The 17,209-nt window shown below is 43.7% G+C and overlaps 1 protein-coding gene across 2 annotated transcripts in view; it reads right to left on the bottom strand.

Moving 5' to 3' along the window:
* The window catches only part of grin2ca (glutamate receptor, ionotropic, N-methyl D-aspartate 2Ca), a 54,573-nt gene that overhangs the window by 14,250 nt on the left and 23,114 nt on the right, over nucleotides 1-17,209 (bottom strand). For both annotated transcript variants that reach the window (XM_070981877.1, XM_070981878.1), the window contains exons 3-5: nucleotides 11,510-12,111; nucleotides 9,186-9,300; nucleotides 3,705-3,916 (exon numbers count right to left, since the gene is read on the bottom strand). In XM_070981877.1, coding sequence (XP_070837978.1) covers nucleotides 3,705-3,916; nucleotides 9,186-9,300; nucleotides 11,510-12,111 — 929 coding nt within the window. The remainder of the gene's footprint in view (nucleotides 1-3,704; nucleotides 3,917-9,185; nucleotides 9,301-11,509; nucleotides 12,112-17,209) is intronic.

Here is a 17,209-nt window from a genome sequence, read left to right as displayed (position 1 = left end):
CGAGCTGACTTTCCTTGATGTCAGCTTGGCGGGACTCTTTCAGACCATCTTGACCATCCATCTTGTCTGTTTTTCTTTATCCGCCGAGGGCTTACGGTTCACCATTAAACGTCTGTTTGCTTTCATAGAAACCAAAACAGACACACCTCTGTAGAGCAATACGTGTGAGGTGATGCGGCAGTGAGGTAGTGAGCCATGAGCGCAATGCAGAGAGCACTAATGACACATCACCCCTAACCTCCCCCAGACCTTCAGTCTAATGGACTCTGCACCCACACATCAGGACCAGGAGGCAATGAGACGAGCAGGCGAGGCGGCGAGCAGGCAGAGCCGAGCCACAACAAACAGAAACAAATGAACACTTTAGAGGAAAACAAGGCTGCCACAGCACACCGCGGGTAAACACAGTGGTCCCAGCATCCCCCGTCTCACCAGATGCCAGGGTTCAAGGCTGGGATTTAAGGAAGCTGCCAGCTGCATTAAAATAGGTCTTTGAGAATTGTTGTGAATGTGTGTGAGGTTATTTATTCCAAATGTGGACATCCCTGGAATAATAGTGTGTGTGTGTGTGTGTGTGTGTGTGTGTGTGTGTGTGTGTGTGTGTGTGTGTGTGTGTGTGTGTGTGTGTGTGTGTGTGTGTGTGTGTGTGTGTGTGCGTGTGCGTGGCCGGCCGTCGCTGTGGCTAACGGAGGAGGAGGCTAAGGATGTCTATATCTGTTCTCAAGAAAATGTGAAGGCGACTCTCACTGAGAGCCCCTTGATATATTCACCTCTTAAAGAAACAGTGAATTGTATTCCACCAGGTTGTTTTTTTCATATAAAAACTGTTGAATTAAATCAGTCAGAGGCTTTAAAGTAGAAGTGTCACTCCATTCCTCCACCTGTGATGTGGCAGATTTTCCAAATTTTGAAATGAAGCGTTCCCAACTGCTGGGACCAGAAGGAGTCAGGAAATGAATTTTAGCTGCCGCAAGATGATAAAAAGAAGAAAGAAGAAAAATATTCTGCTAAACAAACTTATCATATAGTTTATTTATCCTGACTTTAGACTTTATTCTGACGCGCAAACAACGTACCGTAAACGTCATCATTCAGCGCCTCGGCGCTGAAAGTTTGCTGCTCGTTTAATCCACGGGAAAATAAAAAGCTACGCACGCTTAAAAAACCAAACGACTGTCATCCCGGAGCGCTTTGGTACCGAGGTCGTGGATGAAACTGCTAGCAAGAAAGATGTTTGCCTCCATACTTTTGTCTGCTTTCATTCGTTTCTGTACCTTCCTCTCATAATTTCATCAAAACCTGCGCAGCAGCTGTCCTTCATCTCGTCCATTGCGGTTTTCACTTCTTGCCCTCCGTCTGAATTTAATGTCACGTGACTGCAACCTATAATCTTTGATCATGTGACACAATTTTAAGCCACTCCAATTTTCAAACATTAGCTAGTGAAGGCAGCGATGTGTGAAGTTGATTTAGTGCAGCTTTATGGTGCCGTGTACTTTGTCCTGCTGCTCTGAGGCTCCCGAGAGCTCATCTACCACTGCTCGCAGTCTCAGCTTTAATTAAATCAACTTATGATCTAACTCCCATTGAGCACAGCTAATGTATGATGACATTATCTTCCCAGGTCAATACTACCCTTCACGAGGACGTTACCTCTGAATTAATCTTCTCCAGTGTGCTCTCAGGGAGCAGAGTCTGCCTGCTGTACAAAAGCAGCGAGGAAGAGAGCTTGAGATGTTTCTGATCCCACCGGAGAGTCATGTATGACTCAAAGGGAAGAGCTTCTGTTAACTGCTTTGGGAGGCTTTAGCCAAGCCTGAGCCGGGCACTGGTGGCTGTTTGTCAGGCCTCTCTGAGGACGAACGAGGGAAGTGCACAGATGGTGTGGCGAGCAGGCCGAATGTATGGGGTTGAAGGGGGTTGGGGGACTGGAAAGGAGAATCTGCATGGTTTCCCTGTTTAGAGAGCACCGATGAAGGTCTGAGGTCATGTTGAGGGCTGTGGGGGAACTTCAGGAGAGGAGATGGTGACAAATAAATGTGACGCTGCATTCAAGATAGGGAACATAACTCTCAGCTTGGTTTTAAATGGAGACCGATTGATCAGTTAGCTGGTTGATAACAACCTGATCAGCATTGGAGCTCTTATTGGCCAGTGAGTAACAGGTAATCACAAAGTTTGTCCAGGAGGGCGCTAACAAATTAATTCTTCAATTGTAAAATATCCTACTTAATTTAATTCTTTAATAACTAAAATTCAGGGGAGGGATACCTGTCAAAAATCTTTAAGGTTAGGTATTTATGAAAGAATAGGTCTGCTAATTTGAGTTTTAATGTTAACGCTCTGATAACCTTATTAATGTAATTAAGCTAATGTGAGTAATGTAGGGCTCTCAATTAATAATGTAAATTCAAAGGTGATCGAATTGTAAAAAGATTCGATAGAGAAAATTGATATTGGATTGTGGCAAAAAAGCACCATTACTGTTACGTAATGCTGCTTTTGCGTATTCTTAACCAAAATGTGTCTCTGTAGGATTCTTTTCATACTGTTGTACTGTTGTACTCTGAGCCTGTCAGATGAAGGTGCACACACGCTTTGAGCGAGTACGTGACAGCGTGTTTTGTGGCTGTTTGCTGCAGTGCGCTCAGTACTCGTATGCACTAGGCTCTATCTTCATTTTGACTGCTGGAATCACGGAGAAGCATGGACCTCTTCAACCTTCATTGCAACATTCATTGTTCAGTGTTTCTCCTTCAGCCGGCCAAAGTGCTTATTGCTTCATTGAACCTCTTATCGACGTCATTTGCTTCTGCCGTGGACTTTTTTGCAGTTGCATGAAAATGTTGTCCGACAAGGGGAATTATGCACTTTTTACACAGGCGGGATGATTTGGTCAGCATGAGCGATAAAGCACCGCGGTGCTCCATAACACTGAGGGCAAGTGATCTTCATCTTCGGTTCCCCTCATCTCGTTAAAGCTATTGTCCGTAATGGGTAATGGCCAGCGCTTCTCTCCACCACTAATGAACACCAGCATCAGTCTCTAGGTGTTGAGGATTGATGACATGGTCTAATCGTCCCATCTAATTGATACCCCACCATGCAGCACATAAATTTCCCTGATTGGGTCACAGGGTGATCCCTGAGATATTGCACTCTGGCCAAGCAGCCTAATGAGTATCTCAGCTCACTGAGTGATAAGAAGCCATGCCTGGGCTAATGGCAGGGGAAGAGCCTCTTAATCTCATACCTAATGGCACTCTCAAGTTAGATACAAAATCAATTAAGCTGGGCATGTTAACATGTGAGAGCTCATGTGGGACTGAACAGTGATGTAAAGTGGATTTGCACCTGATGGTTTCTCTAACTTTAGGTGGTCTACGCTCATTTTGGTAACGGCAAATGATTTGAGTGATGAAGTAAAAAATGCACCACACTGTACTGTATGAGTGAGATGTTGAAGCCTAATCTGGTTCTAAATTGATTGCTATGGTCTGAATCAGGACTCCAGGGATTTGGAGCAAGTGGTTGATGAAAAATAAGGTACACAGCTACAGATGTTTCTTCAGTATCAGCCAAGTCACATTTGATTTCAGTGAATTTGATCAAATGCCATCACCCAACGTCTGCTAGGTGAACCGTACGTTTTGAGTGTGTCTGAATGGGTCTGTTGAGTGTTGATGAGCGGCAGCATCACTTACGCCTCCGTCTTGTTGGACTGTCGTCGGCAGGGTACGGTGTTGCTCACACATGTACCAGTCACGGGGTCCACCGCCTCCACAATGACGAAGGGCCTCTCCTCCAGCGTGGCCACTGTCAGGTGCCTGTAATCTGACACCGGCTCCAGATAGGAGCCATACCGGGGCCACACGGGGTATCTCATTTGCAGGATCCCCATTTCGTAGGTCCCCACCTGAAGGAGCAGCGAGAAGAGGCATGAATCAACCAAACTGCAGATGGTTTCTGTATGACGCTGATGTGTTACAGCAATGAACGATGAATGAATTCTTTTAAATGGCCGCATAAATAAACAGTAGAAGAAACACATAAAGGTGACGAGAACTGGAGAATTCATTAGAGAAGCCTTTTTGCCTCTCACATATCTCTGATGAAGCTCGTGAGGACACAACCACATACCACTATCACAGCCTCCAATCTTAATACAGTGTCCCAATTCTCTAACTGTACATGTTATCGCACGTCTTTGTGATCGACGCATGTGGACCTGGTGCAGCGAGGAGAGCCTGAGTTTGTAGACAGTTTAGAGGAAATTGATTTTTGGGTGACTGGGGATGGAGAGAGTGCAATTATACATCTAACGCAACACAAGCAATTCCACCCCCTGCCATATTACCAGTTAGCTCATTTTAATTGGATGTTGTGGGGAAATGAGCGTTCAAGCAAGCTGAATACATAATCAAGATCTGAAATTAAACATTTCAAGCTCACTTATTTGAAGAAACCGTGACCTGTTCAGTACCACGTTTCCACAGATTTGCCCCTCTGACTGTTGCTGTTGAAATTAGGCTGGGAAATGAGGGAATGAAGGTCGCAGAGGACCAATTGGACCCCAATTACCCAAACCACCAACACGTCCCGCTGATTGTTAACTTTATGCTGAATCAGGCAGGGCGATTAAATGCTGCTTCGGTGGCCATAATTTAGCAACTGAATTACAACAGATGTTTACATTTGTAAACATAGTAATGAGAAGCTGCTACAGTTGGTTTTTAACGTGATATTTCCAAGGATCAAATCCGTGACTACATTCCACAGTTCGGATGTTGTAAGATTAATATGTCACTTTACCTTCACTGTATTGATAGAAATGTTTTTATGACATGGTTTACTGGTTTACTTCTCTATCCTATTTCATCATGTTACTGGTGCCTCAGACATCCCGCTCACACCAATGCAGCTCCTTCAGGAGGTCCAATTTTTAAAGCAGCTACTTTACGATTACACTGATTTACTGCTGTCGAGGGTGCAGAGGTGAGAGCGGCATTACTGTTTAATGCACATAAGTTCAGACTGCACCAGATTAAGTCATGTTTGGAGTCTGAAGGAAACTGAATGCTACTGCAGATGTAAACACTGAAGAACACGGACGGCGATCACCCTGCAGGACACGACCTCTCAGCTGAGCACACACACACATTTATATAGAGCGTGTTGAGGCGGGACTGATGGGCGCCATTCTGTACCATCATGCTCACATTGCTTTGAAGTGGAGGCTGGTGGTCGTAAAATGTAAATGAGTTGCGAATTGCAACATGTCAATCGAAACATTTTCATTAGAATCAAAAATTAGTCTAATAACCAGCTTCAATGAGTCGTTGGCTGTTTGCACGGCAGTCAGCGTTTATGGAAAACTCTGCGTGTGGACGTCAGGTCAGAGTCAAGTTCTTCCACACCAGAACCTGCATTAAGTACAAAAGTGAGTCTGTGATCTGTAGTCTGTAAACTCTACAGTCTAAGGCACTTCAGCTTCTTTCCTGTTACTGGAGGTACAACATGTCTGTCAAAGTGTCGTCTTTAGAATACATATTTTTCCCATTTAATAAATCAATAACCATATATCAGCTCTGTCAGTCCAGTAAAGTAATAAAAAATCTTGACAGGCAGCCATCTTTAAGATGCATAGTTCATGATGTCACAAATGAGTGCGTCACAGTTACAGGGAAGGAATAAGAGATGAGCCGAGCAACTTCTTCCTCTTTGTCCTATTTCCTCTGTAGATGAATCAATTACACTTAAAATTAACTTTTGATAGCGAGGTAGTTGGTGTAAGTGTACGTTATACGCGATAGTCTGTTTACTTCACAAACACTCGACTGTGCTGCTGTAAACGTCATTAACTTCCTGCAGAGCTAAAAAAAAAAGTGTCAGTCTGGACAAAATGTTTTTCCTCCCCCATAATCTCTGCTGTTTATGCAGGAAAGGGGACAATCCTGTCTGATCACACCAGTCAGTACAGCTTGTCACAATGACATGAAAAAACAGGAAGTTAGGAGAAAAATGTGCAAATATCACCATCGTCTCTCTGGATTTCTCAGTTACTCCTCTCTCCTCCACTCATATTGATCAGTCCTGCTGTTTGCCTATCGCTGCACTCATGGGCCTTCAGTCAAGTCAATCAGAATTTCAAATTTCAGGAAAATATACAGAGATGAAAAACATCACGTCCCTGTGGCGTCTCAGACTGTGCAGATCCTCATTGTTCATTCATCTGGAAAACACTAAAGAAACACTTGTGTTTATTTACACAGCACGTTAAAAAGTGATGCTGTGGCAGGAGGACTGTCACTCTGGTAGCGTAGTTCGGATATTGCAAAAAATTTGTTGGGAAAATACTTTTTTTCTTTGGTTACACAAACCAGCCCAGGAGACTGTAATTTCAGGGTTTGTGCGCGCTGCAGATATACAGGCAGAGAATGGCAGCTTTCCAGTCCCGTATATATCACTCTGCCAGATAACGGCGATGACAGGAACACTTCCCGTCCTCCTCCGGGGCTTCTTCTCTCTGTCGCCACTCTCTTTTGTCATGCTCTCTCTCCGTCTTCCCAAGTTACTCTGAAATTTAGATCCGGGAGGAAGTCGGAACTGAACAATGACTCTTGGGAAGCGGCAAATTACAGCGAGTCTGTTTGATAAGAGCGTTGTAGCAATTTAGGTTTAATAAATACGGAGGGTGAGGAGTGCAACGCGAGGTATCGGCTCATACAGTGTCAGGCTGGGGCTGGATATACATAGGTGATGTATGAATGCAAGAGAGAGGCTGCCCCGCAACATGTACAATAAGACGCTGGGAAAAAGGCAATCAAAAGGTGGAATTGATTTTCAGCTCTCAGAGAAAAGACGCCAGCGGCAGCAGAAAGTTAAGCACAGAAAAGGCATTGCCGCACGTGAAATCTCTCTGGAATGAGCACAGTGTTGTGCTCTGAAGGAGTGACAAATTCTCTCCACACAAAAGGTTTATGTAAAGGTCAGCCTGGTGGAAATGAGGTTTGGACTCAGTGGGTGAATGAGAGGACATATTTACCCTCAGCCCATGCCAAGAAGTCTTTCTGTCGGTAGAGCTTACCTTTTATGGGGAAGTGTTTCTGATTGGCCATGACTAAAACCTGACGCCCGGTTGTTTTGTGTATAAGTAAACCTTGTCATAGGACAGTGACATATCCAATTCATGTCACTGTCACTGAATTCAATTTATCCGCTGTCTTTTGAAATCTGTCCTCATGTCATAAAATTGGAGGAGACGGTGTAGCACCTCTATAACGTTTCCAGAGCCAACTTCCTCAGTTGTCTTTGATAGCGCGGAGGACGAGGCTGTTAAGATGGTTAAAAACCTGCCAAATGTACTGCGAGTGTTGCAGGGGAGAACAATGCCCTTCAGCCTGAATGTCCAATGAGGGAGGTCCAGGGAAAAGTGAGAGACACAGCTGCTTTTGTCTGTGTCCAGGTAAAAACATACAGCTGATCAGGAATACTAAAGAAAAGAAAACTAAAAATAAAGGAGAGAGGAAAGTTTGAAGGTGATCATCCTGCTGCTCTTTGTTCTGGCCTGCATTCATTTATCAGCTGATCGATTGATTGAAGATTGTCTCCATTGTTGCTCATGGTGGCTGCTGTTTTATGCATGGGATTGCATCACTCAGTAGTGCAGTGCATATTTTTTCATGTTTTTCGTTTGAAATGAGGACGAGTGATGAACGAGTCAGCACTTTTACCTGAACCTAATAATTTGCCTGCCATTATAGATGAACACAGTTATTAGAGTCCAACATTGCCCTCAAATCCCTAAATTTCAAACTTGAAACACACTGAGAGCTGAAATAATTAGTTTTTAGATTAATTAACCATTTGCTTTGTTTTATGTATATTTATCTTCAGCTTTTGTGGGCTTTAAACAGTTGGTTGGACAAAATTAGCAAGATAAAATTAAGATTTGTTTTCTGTCTCTGTGAGGTGGTGATACTATTTTTATGATGTTTTTATGGACCAAGCAGTTATTAATCCAATTGATGGATGAGTTGATAATGAAAATAATCTTCAGTAGTAGCTCTAAATGTAACTCTATCTATCTATCTATCTATCTATCTATCTATCTATCTATCTATCTATCTATCTATCTATCTATCTATCTATCTATCTATCTATCTATCTATCTATCTATCTATCTATCTAGAAAGATAGAAAGATTAATATTTTCCAAGATTTTGACTGAGCTGTGCATGATTGTCTGCAAAAGTCTGTCTCTTGATTTTGTGTTGCCTACGTCACACCTGGTCAGGGACGACCAATGAAAACCAGCCTCTTGGTTGATTCTGCCGTGTAAATAAATACACCAAAATGCAGAAAAAAGAAATCTTTCTACAGTATCATCATCAAATCTCTCTACAGTATGGTTGGACCAGGCTGCTGTCAGCTTTCATAAACAAACTGCTTGTTTGCTTCTTTTAGCATCACAGCTTCCCATTAGCTCAAAGCCTCGATAACATGTTGGAAATTAATAGGAAGTAGCACCCGAAAACATCAATATAACATAATTAGCTTTGAAACGCCTGTAGCTGTTTACTCTGAGCGTGACGTTTAGCTAAACACCTTCTACTCAGCCAGTGAAGGAAGTGAGATCCAGCCTGCTGTCCACATCACACTCAGCCCCTGTGGTTAAATTAACGTTTCAATCTCCAGCCAAGTCAATGAGGCGGCACCAAGTTACCTGACAAGTGTGTGTGTTGGTTTTCTTTTAATGTCTTTTGAAGAAATGGAGGGTAGGATGAAGTGTGTGTGAAATGTGTGTGTGTGTGTGTGTGTGTGTGTGTGTGTGTGTGTGTGTGTGTGTGTGTGTGTGTGTGTGTGTGTGTGTGTGTGTGTGTGTGTGTGTGTGTGTGTGTGTGTGTGTGTGTGTGTGATTAGGAGATGATCCTTCATTAAGTGGTTCATTGGTATCAGCAGAGCTCTGACTCTAAGTCTAACTGGTCTTTACAAAGAGACCAGTGATGTATGAAATCACTCTGCTTTTAGCATGCAGAGAAAGACGTCATTGTCAGACACTGTGTGACTGTAGAGCATCTCCTCTGTTCAGCCAGAATTACGATTTTGTGCATTCAGCGATAATCGCACACAAGTAAATGCAGTATGACACAAAAACGAATTGGAGTGTTGTGTGAAAAGCTCACCTTGTCCCACTGTCTCTCCCTGTCCAGAGTGATAATTATCATGGCTGGATTCACCAGGTAACCGTTACTGTTGAAGGAGAAGTCATTGTTTTCCCAGGTTACATTCAACATGTGCCTGCAGAGAAACAAACAGAAGAGAAACATCTGTGACTTTACGTGCAGACGGCACACTGCATGCTGGATAAACTGTATTTCTGTAAATATGAATGCTTATTTTGTACAACCAGCAGTGCAAAACCCCAAAGATGCACATTTTACTATCACATAAGACGTGTCGTATATCTGTATATATCCGGGTTCGTCACCAGTGTCAGCTTCTGCCACAGTGGATTTTGCAGTGCCGTCATTACCACGATGATTGTTTTAAACCCATCGGATCATGTCACGAACGCTTCGCCATCGAGCAGAAAAACACAGCTTCTTTCCCCACTTTGTTTGTGACACAGTGGAAACACGAGGTGTGCTGACGGCTCCTGTGCCGCCTAGAAAACAGTGATCTGCCTCTTTGATTCTGCCGTTTCATCACTCACTTCCTGTTATGTTAGGCATGTGGCGCTGCTCTCTCACCTCTCCCATCGCTCCAGCAGAGGTGATGAAAGCCTGCTGGGAGGAGAATAGCCTTCAGTCTGGTCTGTGTGAAAAGCCTCTTTAATCTGGTAATCTGAGATAATCCCATTAACAGGTGAGCTGTCTCATTACCAAAAGCTTGCTCGGAAAAAATCTCCAATCAAGTGGGGACGAATCTGAGAGCCGAGGGGGATGTTAATGTTTGATCTGGCTGTAAAGAAAAGAGATAGCTGACTATAAAGTTAATAGAAAGTGCTTTGTTCTATCTCGCCGACCTTCAAATTACTGATGAGAGCCGCTGCTACTCAAGCCATGCCTGCCGGGTTCGGACGTCTGAAAGGAGGGGTTTGTACAGTATCAAAGCCGGAGATAATGTTCGCCTCACTTTTTCATGGACGCTTTGGGTTTACAAAAGGAAAAGTCGTCTCCCCTACGGCTCTGAGGACTCGGAAAGAGAAATTACATCTGACATCAGAGGGAGAGAGTGATGTTTCATAATGCAGGAGAAGCGTCTGATGATGCTCGTGTCCCATTAGCAGCCCCTCGGTGACCATCTACAGCGACACGTACACACAACACACTGCCAGTCTCCCTGAATGACCTTGGCTTACACGAGCCAAAAGCTGATGCTGAAGCAGTTTTTTCTGGCACTTTCCTTTGCCGATTAAAACATTTTCCATACAAAATAGGATTTGCTCCATTTTCGGTGGCACAGATTGCTGTTTTTGGCATGGTCTTAATGAGGAGAAGCCACACCCTTATCCGTCGTCACCCTTCACCCCCCCACCCCTGAAACCACCTGACAGTCTTAAAGAGAAATAGTGGAGGTGCTGAGGAGGTGAAGAGATAGGTGGCAGTGGGACAGTCTCCACAGAGTGTGCTTCACAACACCAAACAGATGGGAAGTCATGAATAAATAAACGGCTGTTGACCTCTTTTTGCCAGGAAGTTTAAGCCATTAGTGTTGTACTGAGTATCCCTTATATGATCTCCATGTCCTGAACAAGGCTATGCAGATGATAAGTTAAAGATCTGAACTGAGACTGCAGCAGCATTGGTTGTTTGATCTAACATTTAAAACAATCCGTTTCCATTTTGTCTGAAAAGTGACCCCTTGTGGCCGTGCAACTAATGACAAAAGCAGAGCTGTATCACCACCAAACCTCTCAGGAGGGAGGCTGGAGAGCCTCGTTAGCCTAAACCAAACCAGAGAAGTGACGCTTCAGCAAACACTTGCATGAATGTTTTGGAAGAGTCTGTGTTTTGGGAAGCAGGGAGCTAAGGTCTGGCTGTTTATGTATAAGAAGTGAAATTAAACAGCTGTTTAATGGTGTAAAAACTGCGTTTTTTGTTGGTTTTGGCTCATTGTGCTCCTCTTGCACAGTTGCCATGTGGGTCACATTGAGTGCATCAAGGACTCAGGGGTTCAGTTTGCAATGAAAATATTGTCCTTGGTGTCTAGTTTACGTTTAACCACGACAAACAAGATCAGCTGAAATACAGTGAGATGTTCGTGATTAGTGTTGTGGAAGTCAACATGTTCCTGAATTTACCAAGACGACACATTAACATGGTGTAAATTTGAGTTAACAGGAAGCAGCATCAACAGAAAAATTAAAAAACAATATATATAACAATAAGAAATAGGCTGAATATTATTTTGAGACTGGGAATAATAAGACTGCTATATATAGAGGCCTGGTCCTCTCAGACTTGTGTTGAATTCCCCCCCTCCGGCCCCCAGCATCTTATCTTACCTGAACAGAGTGTCATTATTAGCAGATGGCTTGACAGGGTTGTGACAGTCACTGTGACCCTCGGGAATGAAGCCTCTCTGTTTCCGAAAGCTCTGCACGCCTTTCACCACGATGGCCACACCGTCCCGCACCCTCTTCCTCAGGCTCATCCTCCACCGGTCTGTGATGATGCTGATGAGCCCCACGGGGAAGCTGTCCGGTGGGGGGATGTCCGGGTTCCCCACTGCCAGGCTGGGGATAATCCAGATGTAGCCCGGCCCCACCAGTCCGGCCTCGGCCGCCATGGTGAACAGGTACTGAGCCTCTTCGTGGGAGCAGTAGACCAGCAGCACCTGGGCATCGATCTGCTGCAGCAGCCTTCGTGCTCGGATGTCGTTCATGCCGTCGGCGGACATGTCGAAGGTCAGCACGTCCTGCAGCTCCCATATGAAGTAGCTGGTGTCTGTGAAGGACTTAATGTAATCCACGTAGGTTTCGTAGCCTGGGTAGAGACTGGTTATGACCACAAAGCTGTCCCAGTTGTACTCCTCCATCACCTTGAACATGCCGTTGATCTGCTGCTCGATGGAGGAGCCCAGCTGGAGGAAGTTGGAGCCTTCACCCTGGAGGAAGAGGAAGACACAAGATTATCATGAGGGGATGGAAAATATATGAAGACCTTTATGGTTGGTTAACCCGCTGCATGCAGTTTGCTCCTGACTAACAAGCAAAATTAACACATCTTAATTCAATTTGCATAATGTGCCGCGCGATCTCTGGAGGACCCTCTTGATTCCTCTGAGGTTACAAATCACACATAGAGAAGTGAGTTGACTCACCAGTAGGGTCTGTAGTAAAGCCATGACACCGGCTAAGTGCTTCTGCTTTGTTTTATTCTTCCAGGAGCTGCAGACTCATTCATCACTTAAACTCACACGTCTTATTTTTGCCGTGCAAACACAGGCCGTCATCCACACTTGCAAATTCAGAGGGATAGCACTATCACTGCGGCCAGCGTCTGCACTGCGCTTCATCTGTCTGTTCTGCAAATGCAGTGACCTTGAGGGAGGTGTTCAGGCGGCGTTTCTGTTAACTGTGTTACTACAGAAAACTGGAGATGAAGGAAAAATGCTCTGTAGCAGCTTGTAGTTTCTCATACTTTTCCCTTCAGATTTTCAGTACCTGGTGTTATCCAGGATTTTAAAAGTCTGAATTTGTCCAATCAAAACACCTCCTATGACATCACTGATTGGGGTGTGGTCAAAGGTGCCTGAAAGGTTCAAGGATCGAAGAAAAAAGATGGAAAAAAGCTGCAGAACTGCACACTTTTATATAAAAACCCATAATTAATGACTTACTAACATGTGTTATTGTAGGAGACTTAAGTTTTGCTTCTGTTTTTATTATATTAATCATTCATAAACATTTTAATTACATTTGAAAAATGCATTAGTTACATCTTAGAAACATCCTTTAAAGGGTGACGTAATAGGAATAATTACTGAAATACAAACAAGCGCTAACAATCCTGATGTCATATTGAGGCCTGGCCAGTCATCTCAACCGTCTCTTCATATTAATCAACCCAAGGTGTCATAATTAACGTGACAGTGATGGATTGATGCTTCTCACATGTAGAACTGTTAGTTTGAACACAGATTATTGATTCAGCAGATTCCTCGGCCTCGTCTTTGCTCCCACATCGCTTTGCAAAACTAACATTGTTAAATTGAGGATCAGTTGTAATAACATTTTTCTGACTGTATGAAGATATTAGATTATGTTGTTATTATCACGTTAACCTGAGGGTTTAGAAAACTTTTCTACCTCTAATCTCTGTGAAATAGCAATATGTGTTTTGACTCTGGTGGGATCTTGTTATATAAAAGCTCTTTGCCTGTCAGACTGATAGGTAGGTGGCCCCCCTCCTGACCCGCCCCCTCTCTGGGGAAAAACTCTATCTTGAGCTCCAGGCCCTCGGAGCTGAGGAGTGGAGGGGTCAGGTATCCTGAGACTGCAAACGGTCCTGTGATCTTACTCAGCCTGTCTCCCTGTTGTCCTTGAAAGACGTTCGGCCAGCTCGTGATGTATGAGCATCTTACGATTTCAGACGTCACGGCCAAATCCACTGACTTTGTGCATCTGACTGTACCGTGCTCACGCCCCTGAAAACGTTTTCTTTTTCTGTTGCCTTGTTTCGCTTGTCACTGCCTTTGTTTCCCAGACTTCTTTGACTTCTTGTATCCCCAAACAGCGAGGTAGTTATATATAAAAAAAGGGCTTCATGCTTAGTTTTTAATTTACCATTCATTTATTCATTGAAAGAGAAGGTGTCTGACTCACAACATGTGAATTGTACCTAAACCTACAACTACTATGAATTTAAAGAAGGAATAATACCCATTCTTTGGTAATTATTCTCTTTCATTTTTAATTCATTAAATTAAACCCAGAGCTCATATCTTTAAATGCCTGGTCTCGTGTGTGACTGATTAATATTCACATAAATGACGTTGGGTTATCAGCGTCTTCACTAGGAACTGGTTTCAGCTCAGTGTAGAGGGGCTGCTGTGGACTAAGATGGATTAGACTGCAGCGAGGGCCGGCTGGCTGCATGCATCCATACTGGGTGCAGGGACTGTACGCAGGTTAGTCACGGAGGAGCATGAGAAGATGGCGTGAATCTACCCGTTTTCTCCTCCTCCTCGCTCCCTACACAAATCTGCCAGCGTTATTGTTCTCATTTGTGTGCGTGCTGCTGCCCGTTCCAGCATCTGCAACGGTGCACAATCAATTTGTTCCCCAACAGGTGCTAATGTTTCAGAGTGTGTGTGTGTGTTTATCTGTACGCTCGAGTTTCTGTATGCCTTGTGCATGCTTACCAGCCCAAGGGTCTGTCAGAGTAAAGCCCCCTGCAAACTACAATCTCAACAGCTCAATTAGCAGAGAGCAGCCTGATAGCGCAGTCCAAATGAGCCCGGGGCATTACCACAGGCTCAGCTGCAGCTCAAAGCCTGAAGTCACGACCGCCCTGTCAGCGTGCAGAGCATGCACAGCTCTGTCCAAGGCATACGGTGGTGTGGAATACAACGAACACAGCGAAAGAGTCGCACTCGGTTACACAAAAGGTGACATGAATTCTCCACCAGCAGTGATCGCCTTTCACAGAGGACTAAAGGCTTCAGTAGGACTGACCGACAACGTGTTATACAACCTCATCTGATTTAGACTACACTGGAGGGTGGAGCAACAATCCTGCCATCGTAGTTCCTCCTGGCTCCATCCCTGTTCGTCCCTGATCTCTCTCCAAGAGCTCCTTTGTCTCTGTAGTCCCAACGTGATGAATCACGGTCACCAAACTCCATGGACTGAGACAAAGCTGAAACTCTGGTTACTGGTTAAACATATGTGTATATAATTTATTCATTTGTTTATTGTGTGTGTGTGTGTGTGACGTACTATCACCAATTATTAGGGTTAGGATGTGGGAAACCCTGAATTAAATGATCTATTATGGTAATAATAAAAAAAAATCATTTTATTTCAACAGAGATAAATATGTGAAGTAGTATTTTTTTTGGGTCCGTTCAGTTGAGAAACCTTTATATATAAATTAACCAAATGGAATGTCTGCTTTTGACAAATTCAGTGAAATAAATACTGAAAACTGAAGGTACTTCTACCACAATTGTACAGAAATCCTTTGAATCCAATGTTACCATGAATCTAACACAGTGAGTGATATTAGAGAGTGGACAAAGAGCAAAGTGAATCTCTACTCGTTGACAAATCTCTATCCTCTCTCGATATAAATGATCATATTGTCCAATACCGTGGTTAATGTGTGTTAGATTAGTCGTATGTAAATGTGTGTCGACCATGACTGTATTCAGTGGGTAAGCTGTGCATCCAGTGTTGTCCACAGAGGCTCGCAGTAATAGTCTGCAGTCCCAAAGAAGATTACAGCCATTGAGTGGAAAGCTTAGCTTCTCAAGGCTGAGATTACGTTCACAAGGGTGAAATATACAGAACACACGTCTGTTTACAAACACAGATGCAGAAACGCTGCGTTCGTATGCACGCTGAACTTTTACTTTTTAACCCTTTAACATTTTGTAAAGCATGCTGAGCTCAAACCTCGCACTGACTGTCCAGATGAACGAATGCTTTGCAGCCAGATTAGTTTCTAGATGCTTTGAACTGGTCGCAGTTGAAGTTAGATGAAGGTGTAAAGCAGTGATTATCTGTAAACCACAGCTGCTTATTCACCAAAACCAATACTTTTGTTCAGATTTACAGGGTCCATACACAAACAGCCATCTTTACCTGCTCACCGGATAGCTGAAGGTTATTTGAATGACTCAGGTGATTGATGTCTATTCATAGAACTGGAATGCGTCCAGAAATCTGAAGGAAACCAGAGATTAAAGTCACTTGGCTCAGAGGGGCTGAAGCCACAATGAAATTATGTATTGCGGTAAATGTGTTGTGGCAGAGAGTGAAATTAGCACTGAAGATATGGAACGCAGAGCAGTGCATGGTACCCCTCTCCCTCTATGAACAGAGACTTCTGGCCACAGCTCTGTGCTGCGACATATGTCTGCCTCCGCCACGCAGCAGGAAACGCCCTGGCACCACCTTCCTGTGCAGCTGACGTCACGTAGATCCTGCACGGCAACCAGGAACAGACACACAACACTCTGGCCGTTTTCCACTGAAACACCAAGATTATGATGCTGGATAGATGATGTGGAGCGGGACTGAACCAGTATCAAACGAGCAGGGAAGTTAGTGTTTTCAAAGGCTGAGTGTTGCTTGTTAGTGTTGATAAGAGATATTCAGACAGTCTGTGCACATGCAACCCCGTCTACGAGATATGTTTATATACAAGTGTAATATGTGTTTAGGCACTCGCAGCCCTGAAAAAATCCTAAACAAGTGGTACAAGTTTAAGTTGATGATTAAGATATACCAATACAATACCAATATAAATCAGGATTCACTTCAGAACTGAAGCTCAGGGGTGAATTAATACAAACTACAAACTTAGAGCCTCTAAGTTTTTACATTTTTAGGCCGCTTTACTCTTTATTTTGCTGGTTAGACTGTTGAATTTGGCATTAGCACCCTCTGAAGCTATTGTGGCTAATAGCATCTATTGTGGACCCGCATGCTGGAGCAGTGCTGGCGTATTTAATTTGGAGGCACAGTCAAAGGAAACTGTGAACATTAAGCCTCATTTGAAGCCAATTAAATAACCAGAGTAGAAGGTTGGATGTGGGAAACTGGTTTTTCACGTTGCTCTTTGTGTCGTCTCGCTAAGCCAGAGCTAACGTTATCTCTGCACTTTGTACTGCTGCACAGGCTCAGCTGGTTTTGTTGGTCCAGCAAAGCCTCCTCCGCTGCGTGTGGTGTTGGTTTGTGTGTCTGCTCCTGTATGTAAATGCACTTGATAGACAGGCCCCATGGTACACTGACTGTACTTATTTAATATACTTTGGGTTTTCTGCCATGCAAATGCTGTTGAGACGCTTAATCCTTGTCTGACTCTGAGGATGAATCACATTACATGTACTAATTAATCTACATTATGGTCCAGTAAAGATGAGGCCTGCGCTTCTTTTTCATCCCTGTTTGGAGCCAATAATGTTTTTTTAATCTGGTTTTCTTTCTGAAGAGTGGAGTATCCCTTTTATTTTGGGATACCATGATATAGTAGTA

This window comes from Chaetodon trifascialis, chromosome 15, assembly GCF_039877785.1.
Source record: "Chaetodon trifascialis isolate fChaTrf1 chromosome 15, fChaTrf1.hap1, whole genome shotgun sequence".
In the NCBI taxonomy this organism is placed as follows: Eukaryota; Metazoa; Chordata; class Actinopteri; order Chaetodontiformes; family Chaetodontidae; genus Chaetodon; species Chaetodon trifascialis.
This window is presented reverse-complemented; position numbering and strand designations above follow the sequence as displayed.